General features: G+C 45.0%; 1 protein-coding gene across 1 annotated transcript; it reads right to left on the bottom strand.

Moving 5' to 3' along the window:
• Window positions 1-492: 492 nt before the first annotated feature.
• HABP4 (hyaluronan binding protein 4) lies at window positions 493-18,548 on the bottom strand. The gene is made up of 8 exons (XM_083404235.1): window positions 18,097-18,548; window positions 10,458-10,608; window positions 7,992-8,153; window positions 7,761-7,832; window positions 6,927-7,010; window positions 4,721-4,886; window positions 2,451-2,636; window positions 493-795 (listed from the first exon to the last, which is right to left on the bottom strand). Exons 1-8 carry the CDS (start codon window positions 18,410-18,412, stop codon window positions 739-741), a joined length of 1,194 nt encoding a protein of 397 aa, XP_083260361.1. The 5' UTR covers window positions 18,413-18,548; the 3' UTR covers window positions 493-738.
• Window positions 18,549-21,788: the final 3,240 nt, after the last annotated feature.

Below are 21,788 nucleotides of genomic sequence, written 5' to 3'. Positions count from 1 at the left end.
GTATAAAATTTTCTAAGGCCAGGTAGCTTCAAGTGTGGTTTCACAGGAAAGAACACACTGTCATACCCCAAAAGAATATCCTAACCTGGACTCACTTATTTAGTTAAGTTTATGTATGAACACAGGGCTTCTCAGTTATTTCTCTAGTCACCTTCCCAAGAAACCCACTCTCCAAACTGGAAATGAAACTGTAAACACAGCAGCTTGCAGCTTCCGAGCGTTATGGAGTAAGAACAGTTATCGCTGTGAAAATACCACCTCACACCCCAACCAATGAGCAGGCTTTTGTTTATTTGCTAACCTCTCGAAATTGTGCAATTGCTTTGCATAGGCGAAGGTACATTTCACTCAGGTCAGAAAAACAGCTGCCAAGTGCCTATGGGGTTTTGCCATCAAAACAATCCTCTCTTTTCAAAAAAACAACCTAAAAACCACCCAATCTGGTTTAGCTTACATTTGTGACACCGTGGACAAAGAGACACCCTTCTGTACTTGTTTTGACACCATCACCTTGAACCTTTATTTGAAAGCCCTCACGTACGATACCATAAGCCTTCACAAAGCTAATCCCCAAACAGTGGTGCTCAACCTTGCCTCCTAGCCCACAGGATAGGTCTAGGCGCTTAACACAATAGAAGTGCAAAATTCACACACATAAGTCATCTCTCTCTGTAGGCTTGGATGATATTCTTCCACAGCAACATAGAGCTGTTATCGAGGCGCCATTATTCAGTTCTTTCAAGCTAAAGCAGGGAAATCCTCAGGGTCATCGGGGTTTGGAGCAGTGACGTGCATCTAAAAGGAAGAAGAGCACATCTCAAAACCTTTCTGCTAGTTAGATAATAACTGGCGGTATTATCTAGATCCGGTAAAGGTAAAGGGACCCCTGACCATTAGGTCCAGTCGTGGCCAACTCTGGGGTTGCGGCGCTCACCTCGCTTTATTGGCCGAGGGAGCCGGCGTACAGCTTCCGGGTCATGTGGCCAGCATGACCAAGCCGCTTCTGGCGAACCAGAGCAGCGCACGGAAACGCCGTTTACCTTCCCGCCAGAGTGGTACCTATTTATCTACTTGCACTTTGACGTGCTTTCGAACTGCTAGGTGGGCAGGAGCAGGGTCCGAGCAACGGGAGCTCACCCCGTCACGGGGATTCGAACCACCAACCTTCTGATCGGCAAGTCCTATGCTCTGTGGTTTAACTCACAGCGCCACCCGTGTCCCATCTAGATCCTGAGATGCCCATAAAATTTGACTCTTGTCAAATTTCATCTCAGTTTCCATTTTGGCGCCGCAACCTTCAAACCCAAGTATTATTTACTGTAAGCCTCCATTAAACACTGGATGGACAGTGTCTGTGTACATTAGGCATATAGGATTTCTCCTGCATGCTCAGCTTATTATTTTTAATAAAAATACTTGTAAAACCCAAGTTCTTAAATTCTGAAGAGTCTGAAAATTCACAACTAAAGCATTTCAATTTGAATTAGAATTCAAAGTGACCACAATTCAACCACAAGAAGTTCAACTGGGCGTCCTTAGGTCAATCACTCTTGGCCTACCTCAACAGCTATGGGAATGAAAGCGGGGTGGGAGGGGGATCTATGGCCAAACTTTTGCAATGGCAGGATAGAAATGGAATTATTCATTCATTTTATTCTAAATTCTGCCTCCTTTATTGCTCTTTTCCCCACAAACAGTGCATGTTATGGCATCCTCCAACCAAAACTCCTAATTTCCACCCACACAGGTGAGCCATAGCTGTAAACCTTCTCTTTTTTTTGCGGGAAAGTCCCTTATTGCAGCGCTGTTTCCCGCTGCTATCCCAGATTCTTAGATATCCTGTAGACTGTCCCCGGAACAGGTGAGGCTGCTGATCCCTTATTTTCAAATCTGAAAGTTGAGAGCTATGAGGTGAGCCCATCAGGTGGTCGTCCTCAAGCAGCAGCGGGCTCATAAATTTAGATTTCCTTGTCTCTTGAGTCTGTAGACAGGTCTCAAGTGCTCTATTTTCTCCAAACTACTAGAGAACTCAGATGAATTCCTAACCCATTTTATTCCTGATGCGTGTTTTTTTTTATTAAAAAAAAAAAGGAAGTTCCTGAGAATTGGACAAATCTACATAATTGAGTTCGAGTGATCTGTCTAAACCAGGGATCAGCAACCTAAGGCCCACGGGCCACAAGCAGCCCACAGGGGTTGTTTAACCGGCCCACGAGTCGCCCCCAAACCGAGTCGCCCACTTGGCAAGTCTCCACACGCTGTACTAAACCGGCACAGCGCAGGGACTCGCTTCTGTGGTGCCGGAAATCGCGTCTGCGCAGACACAGATGGAGTGAACCAGCACAGGCGAGGTAAACCTTGCTGACCCCTGGTCTAAACTGTAGTGAAGTGGTCACTCTGCACTTGCTAGATCTGGGAAGGAGGGCTTAACACAACACGCTAATAATTACCATCACTTCCGGCCTGTGTCCTCCTGAGTCCTCAACTCTCCGGACACGCCCACGGCCTCCCCGGGCTCCTCTAGCTCCACGCCCCGGACGAGGCAGGTTCCCAAAATTAATGTCCAGCTGAGAAGTGATGTCGTTTGCTGCTTTCCGGAAAAAGTGGGCATCGTCCTCAAAATCCTCCTTCAGCACCTGGAACAGAATTGATCTAGATTATAAACACACAACCCGAATTCTCCCCCCCCCCCCCGAAAAGGAGCACCCGCCAGACACTGCCTAGGAGCTGTGAAAGGGGGACATGAAAAGGAAATAGTTGAAGCTTTTTTTAAAAAAAAACCCAACCCAAAAATTGCTACAATGTTCTCACCACATCTTTTGACCCTGTGGAGACCTATAAGGGGGTTTAGAGCAGGCATAGGGAAACTCGGCCCTCCAGATGTTTTGGGACTACAACTCCCATGATCCCTAGCTAACAGGACCAGTGGTTAGGGATGATGGGAATTGTAGTCCCAAAACATCTGGAGGGCCAAGTCTGCCTATGCCTGCTGTAAGGTATGTGAGAGAAGACAGCTCTTTTATTTAAATTGCCGCTAATGACAAGTTGCTCTCAAAAGTGTACTAATACTGTTAAACATTTTACAGTCGTACCTTGGAAGCCAAACACTTTGGCTCCCAAACTATCAAAACCCCGAAGTGAGTGTTCCAGTTTTCGAACGATTTTCGGAAGCCGAACATCTGGCGCAGATTCCAATTGGCTGCAGGATGCTCCTGCAGCCAATCAGAAGCCGCGCTTGGGTTTTCAAATGGTTCTGGGAATCGAACAGACTCCCATAACACATTCTGTTTGAAAACCACGGTACCACTGTATAACAATATCACACCTTACTAGCACAGCAGTCACAATAATTTATCTCTATGTTACAGAAATGACAACATGCCTATTATCTTGGCATTTTAACAGCCAACTTTTTGTCCTTTGCAAAAAGGGTAGTCAATGTGCTCTGCCAAAGATGCTACACTGTAAATGCTTTTAACCATGGGTTGTACAACACAGAAATGAACGTTGATAAGTTGTTGGTTGTTTATATACAGTGGTACCCCGCAAGACGAATGCCTCGGAAGACGAAAAACTCGCTAGACGAAAGGGTTTTTCGTTTTCTGAGGTGATTCACAAGACAGATTTTCCTAAGGGCTTGCTCTGCTAGACGAAACAGCCCTGCCTCTCCTGTCATGGCGACGGTCACTGCATGCACGCATGCTCGCTTCCCCGCTCCTCCAGCTCCCTCCCACCTTCTGGCTGACGACTCCTCCGGCTCTCTCCGACCTTCCGGCTACCTCGCGCCGCTGCCCACCCCCCTCGCGCACTCCCCTCAGCCAGCGTTGCAGCCAGAGTCGCGCTCCTGAGCCCCGCCGCCCTCCAGCAGCCGCGTCGCGCGGTGGCCACAAGGCGCGGATGAGTCTGAGGTACCGGCTGCGGCAGCTGCCCTGCCTCTCCCCGCCGTTGTTAGTGTTTAACTGCAGTGGTGCTTCACAAGACAAAAAAACTCACACAACGAAAAAACTCGCGGAACGAATTAATTTCGTCTTGCGAGGCACCACTATATATATATATATATATATGTTTTATTAATATTCATTGACAATTCACATAACGCTTTTTCTTGGGCTCCAAGCTCAATACAAGCAAAAGGCAAAGTCACCTTAAATCAAAGTGTTGTGGTTTATCAGGTGTTGCAGAGGAAGTTGCCTGGCTCTTATAAGCTTAAATCTTGGTCCTTTTGAAAAGAATCTGCCTATCATCTAATCCTCAATGCAACTATGAAGAATTACAACCATTTTATTTTCAATGACACTGTTATAGTGACTAATGCAAGAAAAGCCCTCATGAAGCTGGGCTAAGGCAACATCTAATATGAAGGGCCTGTGTCTATCATAATTTTTGGCAGTCACACAATACAAATCATAAAGACACCTGATACTCAAAAAAAGCTTCAGAAAAGCCCAATATTTCAATTTTGTTTTCATACTCTGAATCACAAGTCTTCAAAGTAGCAAACAAGACAAATGAAAAACGCTTGTTTGGTCAACACGACTGAGTCATCAAGAAGAGAAAAATATCTACTGCCGGAAGTTAAAAAAAAACTTGAGCAATTCCCAAGACGTGCAAGATATTCTAATAATGTTTAATCTGTTCAGACTCTCTCTCAGTATGCTTCAGAACAATAAAGCCATAGGCTTGAAAGGAATAACCCCCTAAAATCTAAGTTTTTGCTTACATCATCTCTATATTTTGACTTGTGAATCACCACTGCTTTAGAAGGAACAGTGGTTTCAGGCTTCCGGATGTTGAATTCAGGCTTTGGTCGACTTTGCTCCTGAAGATTTTTCCACTCATCCAACGTCATCTCTTGAACTTCTTCCACAGGCTCTCCTTCAGCAACTCTAAGGGTTTAAGTAAAAACCATTAGCCTCTAGGATGGCAAGAAGGGAAAGGCAGAGTAAAATTGAAGGCACAGAGCGCTGAAATTGAAGGTTCCCTTTCTAAGCTACGGTATGCAGAGCTTGCATCAGTGAGAGGAAGCTGCTACAAACTATTGCAGTATGGAATGCTCCTGTTCCAGCCAGCCATTCCCCCTTCCAGGCTACTCCATTCCACCACAACAGACTGCACTCCACTGAGTATACAGAGAACTCATAGGGTAACTGAAACAGAGTCTTTTCAACTCCTGCAGACCTTGATGTTCCCCATAGCATGTCAATACTTCCCTCATGCGTTCAAACTTCTGGAACTCAAAATTTCCAATACAGTGGTACCTTGGTTCTCAAACAACTTGGAACCCAAACACTGCAAACCCGGAAGTAAGTGTTCCAGTTTGTGAACTTTTTTCAGAAGCCGAATGTGCTCCGTTTTGAGTGTTACGCTTCCGTTTTGAGTGTTACGCTTCCGTTTTGAGTGCCATGCTTCCATTTTGAATGTTATGCTGAGGTCTGTTTTTGCTATTTATTTTGCGTTTTCATTTTTGCAGCTCTTTTGTTTTTGTTTTCGTGACTGTGTGGAACCCAGTTCAGCTACTAATTGATTGCTTGTCTGACTGCAGTACATTGATTATTGCTTTCATTTTATGGATCAATGGTTTCGCGTTAGATCTTAAAATTCATGTTAAACTGCTGTTTTAGGGGTTGTTTTCAGAAGTCTGGAACAGATTAATCCATCTTTGCATTACTTTCTATAGGAAAGCATGCCTTGGTTTTGGAACGCTTTGGTTTTGGAACAGAATTTATTTATTTGTTTGTTTGTTTTATTATTTATTTATAAAAATAATTGATTTTTATCCACCCTGGTTTCTACCCACATGTGCCTGTATGTTTGTGTGAGTGTTCACATCCACAAACTTTTGACCACGCCCACTATTGCTTCTGCCCACTGCTGCCAAGAGGCCCTCAGAAAGTTGGCCAAAAGCAAATATGGCCCTCAGGCCCCAAAAAGGTTAGCCACTCCTGATCTCCTGACCATTACATGAGTCAATGATACACCTGAACCTTACTTTTTCCATATTGTAACAGCAGCAGATGCCTATCGTTTCACCAGTTTCTAAAACACTGACTTTTGCTGTTCAGTATTGCTATAGCGAGTCCAAGATCAAAACTGTTATAAGTACATTAGGTTTACTAGCTGTACGCAAGCACACCCAAGAAACATCTGAGATATCTATCTAACCCACAAACCGCTTTAAGAGCTTGCATGCTCATGTATACCTATTTCAAGCATTTGTCACTGGAAAGAGAAACAGATAATAGTTATTATTCCCTGCAGGGAATTAGCCCGACATATCCTACTGGATGGGTATATTTTGCAGAACAATATATACAGGTATTTGATACGAGTACTTGGATGCAATAGAACATGGATATGTTATGTCTTGCCAAATGTGACACTAAATGCAATCTTCACCAACCAGAGAAGAGTGGCTGGGGCATATTGATTGATTGATTGATTGATGATGCATTATCTGCCTTAACAGTTTCAAGAGAACTCAGTTATCAGAAAAGCTTTAAAACAGAAAATTAGGTTTAGCTGCCAAGGAAAGAAATGCAAGTCTTATAAAGTCAGAATTTGCACAAGGAATTATATGCACCAAGGTTTGTATCTAACTTGTCATACTCAAGCCAGGTCCATTAGAATTAATAAACCTACATTACTAATATCCATTAATTTCAAGGGGTCCAAATAGGACTAAGATCAGCTACAAATGTAACATTGCCAGGTACTTATCCCATAGCCTGCCCCAAGTTTTTTTAATGAAGTCGCCCAGTGTGGGTCACAACTTGGGCAAGCCTGTTGCAGAATGTTGCATTGACACTCTATGCAAGGTACAGCTTGCCCAAATTTGATCCGCACCACTTGCATGATGCTAGACAATGGGCTGTGTTTTCCAATAATGACTTAATAACAAGAGCAAGATGTTCAAAACCAGCCCATACTTGGTTGGAGATTCTCCTTCAGGTGCTCCTGGGTTCTCTTCTGTTTCTGCGGTCTCTTCCATAGGAGCAGTCTGTTCCAGCTCACTGCAGAAACATGAAGTGCACCAAGTGAACTCATCGGAAACAAAAAACTATACTTTGCAGTGTACTCATACAGGCTGTTCAGAATAACTACACCTTAGTGTCTCACTGGAGAGATGGGATCATCCTCAAACAATACAGTGGTGCCCCGCAAGACGAATGCCTCGCAAGATGGAAAACCCGCTAGACGAAAGGGTTTTCCGTTTTTCGATGCGCTTCGCAGGACGAATTTCCCTATGGGCTTGCTTCGCAAGACGAAAATGTCTGCGAGTCTTGAGATTTTTTTTCGCTCCCCACCCCCTTTTTCTAAGCCGCTAATAGCCTTTTAGCAGCTAAACCGCTAATCCCTTAAGCCTTTAATAGCCGCTAAACCGCTAATAGCGCTAATCCGCTAATCGGGTTGCTTCGCAAGACGAAAAAACCGCTAGACGAAGAGACTCGCAGAACGAATTAATTTCGTCTTGCGAGGCACCACTGTATCAGCCTTGGCAACTAACACATTGTGTGCCAGTAACTTGATGACAGAAATATCACAATACTTTTAGCAGAGATTTTAGGAACGTTCAACAGAATCCAAAAACTCAGCAAAGAGACACTAGCATTAGGATTCCGGAATTTTTGCCAGTTTCTTAGATGCAAGATCTGAAAGCTGGGAAGCAGCATTCGTAAATGATAGATTATGACCATACAGCTTGGAAACTATGTTCCAACAAGACTACAATCCAGGATATAACTACTAAAACACTGTCATACCTCACATCATCCTTAACTGCTCCCCAGTTGCGAGGTCCACTTCCACCCCTTTTGTCTTCTGCTCGGACTCCTCTAGAGACATAAATCGTATTCTTTTTAGTCCCCGTTTTTGGAAATTAAAAATATTTGTATAAAACGGTTGTCCAAAAGGTTGGTTACAGATGCAAATTCACAACACCCACCCCCCAGTATTACTAAGATGCTGTTAAGGTACTAGACCAGCACACTTACGTTTTGTCGCTTCCACTCTGTCGGTCAAATTCCCGTTTCCCTCTTTGATCAAAGCCGTTGAAAGTCCTGTTCATTCCACCACCTCTTCCTCTGCCTCTCATTCCACCTCTTCCTCCCCCACGACCTCTCATTGGCCTTTCCCGATCGAATCGGTCTATTGGTCTGAAATACAATTCACCTTAGCTTGACCCAACGTATCTTTAATAGGTTAACACCGTTGAGATGCAATAGAAAAGCAAAGCATTACATGCAAGATATTTAATTGCGTTAAAATTATACACGGCGTAGACTGAAAAAGCGGATAGGGCCTCATAATACAGTCAAACATCGGTTGTCGGACGTAATCCGTTCTGGAAGACCGTTCGACTTCTGAAACGTTCGACAACCAAGACGCGGCTTCTGATTGGTTACAAGAGCTTCTTGCATTCAAGCGGAAGCAGCGTCAGGCGTTTGAGTTCCAAGGAACATTTGAAAACCGGAGCATTAACTTCCGGGTTTTCGGCGTCCGGGCGCTGAAACGTTCAAAAACGGAGCCGTTCGAGAACCGAGGTTTGACTGTACTCAAATTCAGGGCCATCCAATGAAATTGGATGATTCAGGACAGACAGTGGCTGCCAACCTGGGTGGCTTTAAAGGGGTATTATTAAGCAAATCCAAGGAAAAGATGGCCATCATTGGTATACTTCTGAGTAACAGCTGCTACCACAAAGCAGCGTTGCCCCCAGGTCCTGCTTGCAGGTTTCTCATTGGTTGACCACTGCAAAAACAGGATGTTGAACTAGATGGGCCTTTGCCCCAGTCCAGCAGGGTTTAACCTTACAGCTCTGATGTTTTCCCCATGGAAATGAAAGGAAGTTTATTGCGGTCCCAGAGCCAATTCACATACCATACTAAACGAACATAAAACACAATAGAATTAAGTTTGAATTTACAATCAAATGAAACAATACGAATATGACGGCCAATAGAAATGTGGTTTAGATCTTAGTCTCTAAAATATTACCCAGGGTTTGCATCTGAGGCCTTAGTCTTTGTAACAGCACAGCTTGTTCCCTGAGTTTTATGGCAGCCACGCAAAATCTGGCCACCCCTTGGCGTGATCTCTGGATCCTGATCCTCTAGCGGGGATTTTAAGCTTTGAGGTTCAGACCCACTTGGAATTTTCTGTATAACAGGGGTGATGAAGACCGAGCGTATATCCTCATAAAAACGGTATCGTAGCAAAACATGGGAGATGGTTTCCACCTCTATCAGGCCTCAGGGGCAGACTCGCTCCGCATATGGTTTACCCACATATCTGCCCTGCAATAAGGCAGATGGCAGCACGTTGATTTCCCCATGGAAGTTCACAAAACTAAATCAAAGCGGCAACTGCATTCCTTTTGTCCAATGTGGTAATGAGCAGATTTCATTTTGCTGCTATTACCTAGAAAACATAAGCAATTGTGAAGATTTCTTCCCAAGGCCACAAACTTAAGAAGTGGAATTCTGCCTGTGACGTTTATCCTTTTGGGCTCTTCTACCCTACTGTAAGGGACGCGGGTGGCGCTGTGGGTAAAAGCCTCAGCGCCTAGGGCTTGCCGATCGAAAGGTCAGCGGTTCGAATCCCCGCGGCGGGGTGCGCTCCCATCGCTCGGTCCCAGTGCCTGCCAACCTAGCAGTTCGAAAGCACTCCCGGGTGCAAGTAGATAAATAGGGACCGCTTACTAGCGGGAAGGTAAACAGCGTTTCCGTGCGCGGATCTGGCTTGCCAGAGCAGCGATGTCATGCTGGCCACGTGACCCGGAAATGTCTCCGGACAGCGCTGGCCCTTGGCCTCTTGAGTGAGATGGGCGCACAACCCTAGAGTCTGTCAAGACTGGCCCATACGGGCAGGGGTACCTTTACCTTTACCTTTTTACCCTACTGTAATCTGCTCTCAAAGGTTAAGGAACCCTCTGGAACAGAAAGTGATGGGGGCATGAAGGCCTGCAGGGGTACAAGTAAACTGAGAGGTCTTGATGCGTGCTGCTGCAGTCAAGTCCTTTCTTCTCACACAAGACAACTCTGGTTCTGAGCTGCTATTTGAATTCTTTTCTAATGAGCAGCCAATGGTTCAGAGATGTTGCGGAACATTTCACTCCCCTCCCACTAGAGTTCAACAAGCTGTAAGATGTGCTTTAAACAGAAACAAAACCAACCCACAAATCTAGGTGCGGTCCCAACACCACAAAGTATGATAGAGCAATTCACAGCTTTCTCTTTGTTTTTTTTACATACTGCTGTGGTCAAACAACCACCTGATTTTATTGTCTCCTCAAGAGAACAATCTGATCCAGATACGTAAACCAGAGTCACATTTACAAGACAAAGCGAGTCCAGGTCACGTAAGCAATCAATTTAGCTGAAAGCAAGTTTGAAGCACGAAAAGGAGTAATGCAAAGTCCTCTTGGGTGCCATTTTTATACCTCCTCCAACAGCGCATACCTTTCTAGTGTTAACTCCGCTTGTCTTTCCATTTCATGAGGACGGTACTCCCTGAAAGAAGGTCTCCACTCAGCTTTATCTTGCTTTACCTCTGTGCCTCGGTTTTCATTCCATCCCTGCTGTTCTCCCCTTTTTGGAGCTCGCTTCTGGCCTGTGGGTACAGAACAAACATGATTTTGTTAGGTAAATGAACTATGAGAATCACACAATACTACTGGCTGTTAACTGAGACACCTAGATTCCAATCAGATTTGAAAGCAGTCTTCATCACCCTAGGGCCCTCCAATATCCTGGATCACAAACCCCATCAGTGCCAGTCAGCATGGAGCTTGAGCCCAACACAATGGGAAGGCAACAGGTTAGTGAAGGCTGTTGTAATGTACAGTAGTTTGAACTGTGTCTGCTAGTTTGTTTTCTACCATCTGTTAGCACCTAATATTTAATAAATACTTTACAAAGTAAAATAAATAAAATATGTAGAATATTGATTTGTTTTAATACATTTTTAGTTCAGTGCTAATTTAAATTAATAATTTTGAATTATTTTAAATAACCATTTTATATTGTTACTACCAATAATTTTGTTTCATTCTTTTTGAAAACCACATTGAGGAGGGTTGTTTTTTTTAAAAAAATTACCAAGCGGCATATAGATTGTATGAAATAAATAAGTGCACTTTTCTAATGCCCAGATATTTTTATCTTGGTCTTTATGCTGCTCCCTTGAATTTCTTGATGTACTTTTTATTTATTTAGAAGTGTACTTGTCTAGATGTCTTCTGTGAGTGGTTCCAATTTAGTCCTACACAGAGTAGGCCCACTGAAATTGGTTCAGTTCACTTACTCGTAAGTAACTTAAACCACTGTTGTAAATGGGTCCACTCTGGGTATGACTTCTATTTTTATTTTGCAAGCCACCTTGAAAATCTTTGGTGAAAATGCAAGATACAAATAATAAACTAAGCTAAACAAAACTTCAAAATGTATAGCTTCATTTCACAGCCCGTTGTTAAGTGTTACAATTTTCAATGTACAGCATAAACTTGTCAGTATGCAACTGATAATAAAAAAAAGGAAAATTATTTTCAAGCCCAAATCTGGCTCAAAGGTACCACTGACAGCAAACAGACATTCACAATTTTTGACTGGGCTTCACAAATTCAATACAAGCAACTCAGCAAGAAAGCCCAGCTATCAAAGGGGGCAGGTTTTGTGCAATTTATATGAAAATAACAGAGGAAGCACACCCAGTATTCAGAACGGGGGACTCCCAACTAAAATATACAAACTGCAGATATCACAACTAGTAGGGACAACTGTGAAAACCCCTATAAAATTCATACTCCCAGAGATGCATGAAACTATCCCTTCAATTCCAACAAGCAATATTAAACGCCTTTTAGGAAATACAAGTCCTATTGGTGTATAGCAAAAATCTTAGCAAGAAGATGAGGAGGGTTTGCAGATTACAAGGAAGATGTGCTAGTGATTATGCAGGAAATAAATCTGTACTTTTCATGGGCAAGCCAAGAATGGTTAAACAGGCCCTAAAGGATCTTCACTAGCTCCCAGTACGTTTCCGAGCACAATTCAACATGTCGGTGCTGACCTTTACAGCCCTAAATGGCCTTGGCTTGATATAGCTGAAGGAGCATCTCTACTGCCATCATTCAGCCCTGAGGTCCATCTCTGAGAGTCTTTTGGCAGTGCCCTCACTGTCACTGTGAGAAGTGAGAGGTTACAGGGAACCAGGCGGAAGGCCTTCTCAGTAGTGGCACCCTCCCTGTGGAATGCCCTCCCATCAGATGTCAAAGAGATAAAGAACTACACAACTTTTAGAAGACATCTGAAGGCAGCCCTCTATCAGAAAGTTTTTAATGTCTGATGTTTTATTACGTTTTTATATGCGCTGGAAGCTGCCCAGTGGCTGATGAAACCCAGCCAGATGGGAAGGATATTAATAATAATAATAATAATAATAATAATAATAATAATAATAAAACAACAACAGAATCAGTGCCCTGAGCCAGCTGCTATGAATGATTTCTTATGGATCATGCATCAGAAGTTACAGAATCACCACTCAACCAGCTAAGTACCACACCCTCCTTATTTATTTATTTATTTGCTTGATAGTTAAAGAGTCATAAAACAACCGGAAGGACATAATGAGATACCATGCTGAAAGAGACCTGTTCCCAGTGAACTTGCAGCTTTCAATATATGGAAAAAATAATGGGAATGGCTGTTGGGAGACATTACCTCATCTTGGCCTCTCTGCATAATTTGTTAGATCTCTCATCTTCTGTGACTACCTACAAGCCTTCAATGTGAGGCAGAAAAACTTGTTTTTCCAGAGATGTTTCACAAAGGAATCCTGCCATGATACCAATGACCGCAATCCAAGCAGCAGCATGTAGAACGGCTTATTCCACAGTGCTAGCATTTTCTGTAGCCCAGCAATTTTCTGGAATGAAGACATCTAAAGTGCCATTTCACAGAATCAACAACTGATGACCAAGCAGAGCCAAGCCATTTTTTTTTCTAGAATCCAAATGAACCCATTTTTATTTCAATGGCTGATCAGCTGCAATAGTCCAAAGGATGTCAAGACCCAGTGCCGGCCCACCCAGGAGGCAAGGTGAGGCGACTGCCTCAGGAAGCAGGATCCACTGGGGCACCAGATCCAAATGTCAATCTTTCTTCCCCCTTGTTCCTGATTTTTTTTCCCCCTTGCCCTTTCTTCCCTAGCGAGGAGAGGGGCCATTTTGGGGTCACCTCAAGCTCCAAAATGCCTTGGGCCAGCCCTGCTAAGACCTAAAAATTGTCTAAAGAAATTAAGGACATAGCATGTGTATGTTTACTATAAATATGTCCTGGCAAACAATTCATTCAAAGTCTTCAGTATGTATTATAGCCACTATAATATCGCATTATATAATCATGTAGGAAACTGCATTTTAAGCCATAAAGAATAAATGTTTTAATGAAGTAAGAGCTCTTTAGCGAGCAAAGGGCTCTTCTACAACCCAAGAGGTTTACTTTTATAATTATATGGTTTCCTATTTGAGTTAGCTGAATCTCATACATATTAAAAGGCTTGTGTACACACACCCTAAGATAATTACACAGAGCTATGTTTTAAAGACTGTAATTTTTACAAGTAAAATAAGCCTGTGCTTATGACTACACAGCTGAAATTGAATGTGTAACCAATTCTACAACCCTGAAAAAGGATTGCAGTCTTTATCATTAATTTAAGTTAGCATCTCAACTTACTGGCAAAAAAGAAACCTAAGCAGTCCTAGATTTCAAATGTTTACCACCCTCCACACGGAGAACGCAAAGTAGCAAAAAGGAGAAATCAGCAATAATGTCTGGATTAAAGTTGCACATGACCAGGTAAACTGCATTCACAAAGAAAAGCCCCCCCCCCCCCCCAATTCGCCATTATGTTGAGAGATGATTTGAAGCAAAGTTCTCCCAAATCTCTTTCAGACCACTGTTCGGGCTTAGGGCCCAAACCTATTATTTATCTGTTGAATTTTTAGACAATTCTTCTTCATCCAACAGAGCACATGGTAGTTCACAAAACAAAAACCCAATATTAACCCAGCCATTTCTAAGGAGAGGATTCTATCCCAGTAAACCAGCATAAAAGTCTTGTTACACTATGAGGCTTTAATATATCCCACGCTTTCCAAATTCTGATGAAGACTGCAGCTGGAAGTGTTGCGCTACCTAAACAGTCCTAGTTGCATGATTTTTCAAACCTGTATGTAAACGGATTGATAGCAGAAAGAGATAGTTCAGATGCTGTCATCATCTGAAAGGATCAAAACAGCACAGAGCTACTAATTCCCAGGGAGAAAAACGACCCAGGGAAACAGACAAAAAGTTAACAAATTAAACGTGAAAACAAGCTAACAGCTACCAAGGACTGTTGAAGATATAAGGGAACTTATTAGTAAAGAAGCACTAACGGAGAATGGACAAAGTTCTAAAATGACTAAATCCCAACTGCTTTTTAGCCAATAACTATTCAAAGCCCTTTTCACCATGTCAACATTTCAAGAGGGGGGGGGGGGGAATGAACATAGTGTGACTTAAGAGGTATCAACCTAACCCAATGATTTGCATGAAGATCTGCTTCCAAGGTTCATTCTGGTGTGGTGTCATGGTTACTGAGTGTCGGACTAGGACCTAGGAGACCACGGTTTTAATTCCCACTCGGTTGAGAAACTCACTGGATGGTCTTGGGCCTCTTGGCCTAACCTACCTCACCAGGCTGTTGTGGGGATAAAATGAGGAAGGGGACTAAGTACCATGTATGTCACCTTGTGTGCTCAGTGGTGGGAGGGGAGGTGTGCTATAAATGCAATCAATCAATCGATTTTCAGTTCAACAGTCTTGTGTAGCAAGTCTCAGAAACATGCTCTTCCAGGGATTCTCAACAGCAGCTGCCAATCAGAGTCAGTTGTGCTAGGCAGTTCCATAGCCAACGTTAGCACGTATATGATGCAATTAGTAATTGGGTTACGCATTGTGGAAAGGGGAAGAGCAGATCATAATCCTGCAGATTTTGGACAATGTTACCATTTATACTAGGCATGTCCAAAGTCCTTTTCGGGGGCCTAATCCGTCCCCTGTGGCAGTTTATTTCCTGGGGTAAAATCCTATAAAACACCTCAACGACTTCAATCCAAAAAGAAACTCAACAACTTTGGGGTAAAATCCTTAAAAAGGTCAACAATTTTGGTCGGCCCCCAGGGCCCTTCCCTTCATCAAATCTGGCCCTCTTTGGAAAAAGTTTGGACACCACTGATTTAGGCCAAGGGTGAGAAACCTCAGGCTCAGCGACTGAATGTGGCCCTTCAGGCATGTCTCTCCAGCCCTTTTGGAAACTCTAAAGAACCACATTACCTTATAAGCAACCTATGCAGTTTTTTGTTTTGCCTGGCTAAAAGGTGTCCTTGCAGTCTGATAACACCTATTGCTTGCCTGGAAGCCCTTCACTTGTGGAGCTCACTGAACAAATTGTAACTCACTGAACAAATTTTAAGAGTTGCATCAGCTGCTCACCACCAGCCTCCAAGACCCCCCAAAAAAGTTAACTACAAGGGAATGTGATCCTTGGCCTCCACTTTACACCTGGGCAGTTTAGGCATTCAAATCTCTAAAGAGGAGTCTGTATACTTTCCCCTTTGCTCTTCTGTGTGAACAGTAAATTTAATGGAGAATGAAGGAAGGACACTTCAGACATGATAAAATGTTCTCCATCTGATCTACCCCAGTTGTCCCGGGTTCAGATTTCCACAGGGAACAATCAGCACACTACCATAGCCAGCTGCAGCAACTCATGTTATTGTGTGTCAGAAAAACTATGCTGCTGTGATGAAACAATTGCCGTAGTCCATGGATATCTCTCTGCATATATGTGTCTGTAGGGAGAGACATGGCATATGAAGATTTTGGGCAGTCCCAAGTACAAATTGGTTAAACTGAATAGTCAGGATATAGAAAGCGAGAGACTGGGGACAACCAGCAAAAATATATATTGTGTACGTAATTTGATCCAATACATTCAAGAAGTATTCCGAAGCACAAATGAATTTGTCTCACACCCAATTTTACATTTAAGTGACCTGCTAAACCATTCTACAGCTCTTTTTACGTCAATCTTTACATCATAAAATTTTATATTAAGCTCTGTGCAGTGAAAATGCGTATTAGGTTTTACTACGCTAGTTATCCCAAGCTGCAATGTTTTTCAAGTGGTTGACAAGGCACACATTTTTGTTCTGGATTAAAACTGGAGACAGGCTCACAGAAATACAAGTATTTTGTTTATCAGCAGTACTTGAGGGAGCACCTACATTTGCTTGCCTGGGTCTTGAGATCAATGGGAAAGGCCCTCTGCATGGTTCCACCAATGGCTACAGCCTTTGTGGCAACACAGGATAGCATGTTCTCTGAGGCGACACCCGGCCTGTGGAACTTCTTCCCTACAGGGATACGGCCATCTCCTCATGTGTGATTTTCTGTTGCCAGCTTAAGACCTCCCCTCTGCCCAATCACTTGGAATGGCCAATCTTTTGTGGGCAATGACAACGCGGGCAACATCAAAGAACCTGATGCATCTTTCCCTTGGAATAATGCCATTATTCATAAATTGTCAAGTGGGGGTGGAAAACACAACAATGTTTCATGACTCAGCCCTGCTCTGAGAATCGTCAAGTTTTAGCTTAGGTTCTCAGCACAATCCAGGCTTCCTTGGCACATGGGTTGGATACAACCGCCCCCACTGACTCATACGTGCTCTTGCACAAACTGAGTTGTTCACAAATCACAGAAGCCAACTCCTAGGGGCAGAGGTCCCTTCAGCCCCTCCAATAAAATATCTGAGGGGGGTTGCCCCCCCAAGTTGATGGGCATTGTGGCCTCGGTTCAGTATACCTGAAGGAGCATCTCCACCCCCATCTTTCTGCCCGGACACTGAGATCCAGCGCCGAGGGCCTTCTAGCAGTTCCCTTGCTGCAAGAAGTGAGATTACAGGGAACCAGGCACAGGGCCTTCTCAGTAGTGGCATCTGCCCTCTGGAAAGCCCTCCCATCAGATATCAAAGAGAAAAACAACTACCAGACTTTTAGAAGACATCTGAAGGCAGCCCTGTTTAGGGAAGCTTTTAATGTTTGACGGACTATTGTATTTTAATATTTTGTTGGAAGCCGCCCACAGTGGCTGGGGAAACCCAGCCAGATAGGCAGGGTGTAAATATTATTATTATTATTATTATTATTATTATTATTATTATAGCATTACCATTCAACTGGTGTGTGTGCGCACCACCTTGTGATCGATTATCTGCCCCTTCCCCCATTTTTTATTCACGTTGGCACTCCTGCCACACGTGCAGTCTGGCATGCAAAGAGCAGGAGACAAAAACTTGAGCCCCCCTCGTTCCGGGCACTGCTGAGCTCAGGGCTTGGGAGATCGGCTTGATCCCCAAGGAATCAAGGAGCCCTGAAGGCAGCCCAGCGAGCCCTTTCTGACAGCTCGGCGTCAAGCGACTTTCCCCCGACGGAATTAATCGGGGACAATGCCGGGCGGGGGAAAAACTCGCTGCCTCTTGGCGCCGGCCAGCCCGCGGGACGAGAACGGGAAGGCGGAGCCCAGGCGCCGCGGCCGCATCTTTGCGCCCTCATCCCAAGCGCCTGCTCTCCCCGCCCGACGCCACAATCGCCTGGCACGCAGGCGGCGGCCCGGCCCTGCCCTTCCGCAGCCGGCAAGACTCGCCCACGGCCCGCGCAGGGAGGAGTCGGAAGCCGACCACGAGGCCAGCGCGGAAGCAGCCCTCCTGCGCGGAAGGCGCGCGCTGGCAGCCGCCTGGGGCGAGAGGAGGGCAGGTGCGCCGCGGCGATCGCTGCTGCCGCGCGTCCATTAATCCGAACCGCACCCGCCCCGTCCAATGTCATTCGCAGCCGCGAATCCGGATTCACCTTCCCCCGCCCCGGCCAATTCATTCCGAAGGGCTCCCTCGTCCGAAGGGCGTCGCGGGCAGCGCGGCCGACCCAAAGCCCGATTCCCCCGAGGGAAGCCTCGCTTCCCCACCCACCCCCGCTCCGGCTCCCTTCCCTACCGGGCGCTGCTGAGGGGCTCTCCGGCTGCGGGAAGGAGGCGCCGCCTTTGCGCTCCTTCTGGGATTCCCTTTTGGCGGCGGCCGCGGCGGCTCCTCCCGGGCCGGGCTTCCTCCCGGCCGCGGGGGCGGCGGCAGCGACGGCCGCCTCTTCGCGCTTCTTGCTCTGCTGTTTGCGCCGCTCGGCCTCGCGGAGGATGTCGAAAGGGTCGGACTCGTCGTCGAGCAGCTGGTGGAAGCGGTTGGCGACGGCGCAGCCGAAAGTCTCCTGCATGGCTGTGGCGGCGGCCACGGGGCTGGCCAGCGCGCCCTTCATCATTGCCCTGGCGGTGGCGGCGGCGGCACCGACGGCCGCCCCTTCCCCGAATGCGACAGAAAGAAGCGAGCCGGGCTCAGCGCGGCCCAAGTAACCACGCCATGGCCGCTCGCCCGCCCCGTCCGACTGCACTGCCCAATCGGCGCGCAGGCGTCCGCCCACCCCCACCTCGCAGGCGCTGGCCGCCGACCAATCCGCGCCCTCCGTCCCTCATGGCCCTACCCAATAATGCACCTCGACGACGTTCAGAGCCGCCGGCCAATCAGGGAGTTCGTGCCTTCCCCGGCCGGCCAATGAAAAGGCGGGATCCCCCTTCCGCTCTCACAATTTCCCACGCCGCTGGCTTATGACGGAGAGCGTCTGTGGCGTCACGTGCCCGGCTTTGGAAGCAAAAGCAGTGAGGGCGGGGCGGTGGGGGGGGGTTAATGTCATGGATAGGATTACACGAGGGGGGAGATGTCTCAGTAATTAGTAACTGTTAATTACTGTACATGATCAAATGAACTAGAATGGCCCCGCTAGAGATGATGCATAAAAATCTATTAGAAATCCTCCATGTGGTCTATGAAATATTTTTCAGTAACTGTAGGTGACAGCTTGGGTATTAAAGTGCTAGTGTAGTAAATGATAGGATTATGTTGTTGTTTAGTCGTTTAGTCGTGTCTGACTCTTCGTGACCCCATGGACCAGAGCCCCCCAGGCACTCCTGTCTTCCACTGCCTCCCGCAGCTTGGTCAAACACATGTCCGTAGCTTCGAGAACACTGTCCAACCATCTCGTCCTCTGTCGTCCCCTTCTCCTTGTGCCCTCCATCTTTCCCAACATCTTTTCCAGGAGGTCTTCTCATGAGGTGGCCAAAGTATTGGAGCCTCAGCTTCAGGATCTGTCCTTCCAGTGAGCACTTAGGGCTGATCTCCTTCAGAATGGATAGGTTTGATCTTCTTGCAGTCTATGGGACTCTCAAGAGTCTCCTCCAGCACCATAATTCAAAAGCATCAATTCTTCGGCAATCAGCCTTCTTTATGGTCCAGCTCTCACTTCCATATATCACTACTGGGAAAACCATAGCTTTTACTATACGGACCTTTGTTGGCAAGGTGATGTCTCTGCTTTTTTAGGATTATAATTAAGTCGGTTTCCCTGAAGACCGAAGGCCATTGTGAATAGGAAAATACTATAAATACCATTCATTTCTCTTGGTGTTGTCTACACTGACTGACAGCAGCTCTCTGTGCTGTCATGCTGGAGTCTTTTCTCAGGCCTGCTTGTAAATGAAAGAGGGAATGTACCTGAACCTTTCTCACACAAAACTTGTGCTCTGCTGTTGAGCTACGGCCCATCCCCTCATGCCTGAGTGGGCTTTGAACTTGGAAGCATAAACACTTAGTATAACCACTTCAAAGGAAGTCTCTAATGAAAATTTGCTGGACTAGAGTTTATCAGTAACTTTTAATTATATTTGTTTAGCCCTGGCTCACGATAATTGCTTCCCATCCATTTCAGATGTTAAATTAACATTAAAAAGCTATGAAAAATTATATTACAAATGAATGCCATTGTAAATAGACACTGTGTTTTACTTATATACACTTTTACATTGAATATCACAAACTGTAGCTCTTGCATTTCATAGACACATGGCTTCATGGCTTACAGTCCCCCCCCCCCCACTATGTCTATTTAACTGCCTACTAAGGAAAACCTCCTGTCATCTGATAAAGGCTCTGATCTGAAAAAACAGATACCACAATAAATTTGTTAATGCCAAATTTTTTTCAAAAAAAAATCTTTTTCTGGCGGTTAAGTTGTTGAGGGCTGATTTCTTGTCCTGTGATAAAAAGCCTTCTGTTTCGACCGCCAAAGCTCTCAGGGGAGCATTTGCAAGCGTTTGGCATCATTTTTTCATGAATTGCCAAAAGTCAGATTTTTGCTGAAATTGTGACCCCGGGGCTTAGGGATTTTTTCAAAAAAAACTTTTTCTGCCGGTTAAGTTGTTGAGGGCTGATTTCTTGTCCAGTGATAAAAAGCCTTCTGTTTCGACCGCCAAACCTTTCAGGGGAGCATTTGCAAGCATTTGGCATCATTTTTGAGGGAATTGGAGAAAGTCAGATTTTGGCTGAAATTGTGACCCCTGGGCTTAGGGATTTTTTCAAAAAAATCTTTTTCCGCCGGTTAAGTTGTTGAGGGCTGATTTCTTGTTCTGTGATAAAAAGCCTTCTGTTTCGACCGCCAAACCTTTCAGGGGAGCATTTGCAAGCGTTTGGCATCATTTTTGCGTGAATTGCCAAAAGTCAGATTTTGGCAGAAATTGTGACCCCGGGGCTTAGGGATTTTTTCAAAAAAATCTTTTTCCGCCAGTTAAGTTGTTGAGGGCTGATTTCTTGTTCTGTGATAAAAAGCCTTCTGTTTCGACCGCCAAACCTTTCAGGGGAGCATTTGCTAGCGTTTGGCATCATTTTTGAGTGAATTGGAGAAAGTCAGATTTTTGCTGAAATTGTGACCCCGGGGCTTAGGGATTTTTTCAAAAAAATCTTTTTCTGCAGGTTAAGTTGTTGAGGGCTCATTTCTTGTCCTGTGATAAAAAGCCTTCTGTTTCGACCGCCAAAGCTTTCAGGCGTGCATTTGCAAGCGTTTGGCATCATTTTTGCATGAATTGCCAAAAGTCAGATTTTGGCTGAAATTGTGACCCCGGGGCTTAGGGATTTTTTCAAAAAAATCTTTTTCTGGCGGTTAAGTTGTTGAGGCCTGATTTCTTGTTCTGTGATAAAAAGCCTTCTGTTTCGACCGCCAAAGCTTTCAGGCGTGCATTTGCAAGCGTTTGGCATCATTTTTGCATGAATTGCCAAAAGTCAGATTTTGGCTGAAATTGTGACCCCGGGGCTTAGGGATTTTTTCAAAAAAATCTTTTTCTGCCGGTTAAGTTGTTGAGGGCTGATTTCTTGTCCTGTGATAAAAAGCCTTCTGTTTCGACCACCAAAGCTCTCAGGGGAGCATTTGCAAGCTTTTGGCATCATTTTTGAGTGAATTGGAGAAAGTCAGATTTTTGCTGAAATTGTGACCCCGGGGCTTAGGGATTTTTTCAAAAGAATCTCTTTCCGCCGGTTAAGTTGTTGAGGGCTGATTTCTTGTCCTGTGATAAAAAGCCTTCTGTTTCGACCGCCAATCCTTTCAGGGGAGCATTTGCAAGCGTTTGGCATCATTTTTGCATGCATTGCTAAAAATCAGATTTTTGCTGAAATTGTGACCCCGGGGATTAGGGATGTTTTCAAAAAAAACTTTTTCCACCGATTAAGTTGTTGAGGGCTGATTTCTTGTCCTGTGATAAAAAGCCTTCTGTTTCGACCGCCAAACCTTTCAGGGGAGCATTTGCAAGTGTTTG

The sequence above is a fragment of the Podarcis tiliguerta genome, assembly GCF_965153285.1.
Source record: "Podarcis tiliguerta genome assembly, chromosome: 11".
NCBI lineage: Eukaryota > Metazoa > Chordata > Lepidosauria > Squamata > Lacertidae > Podarcis > Podarcis tiliguerta.
The sequence above is the reverse complement of the archived record's forward strand: the minus strand, read 5'-3'. Positions and strand labels throughout refer to the sequence as shown.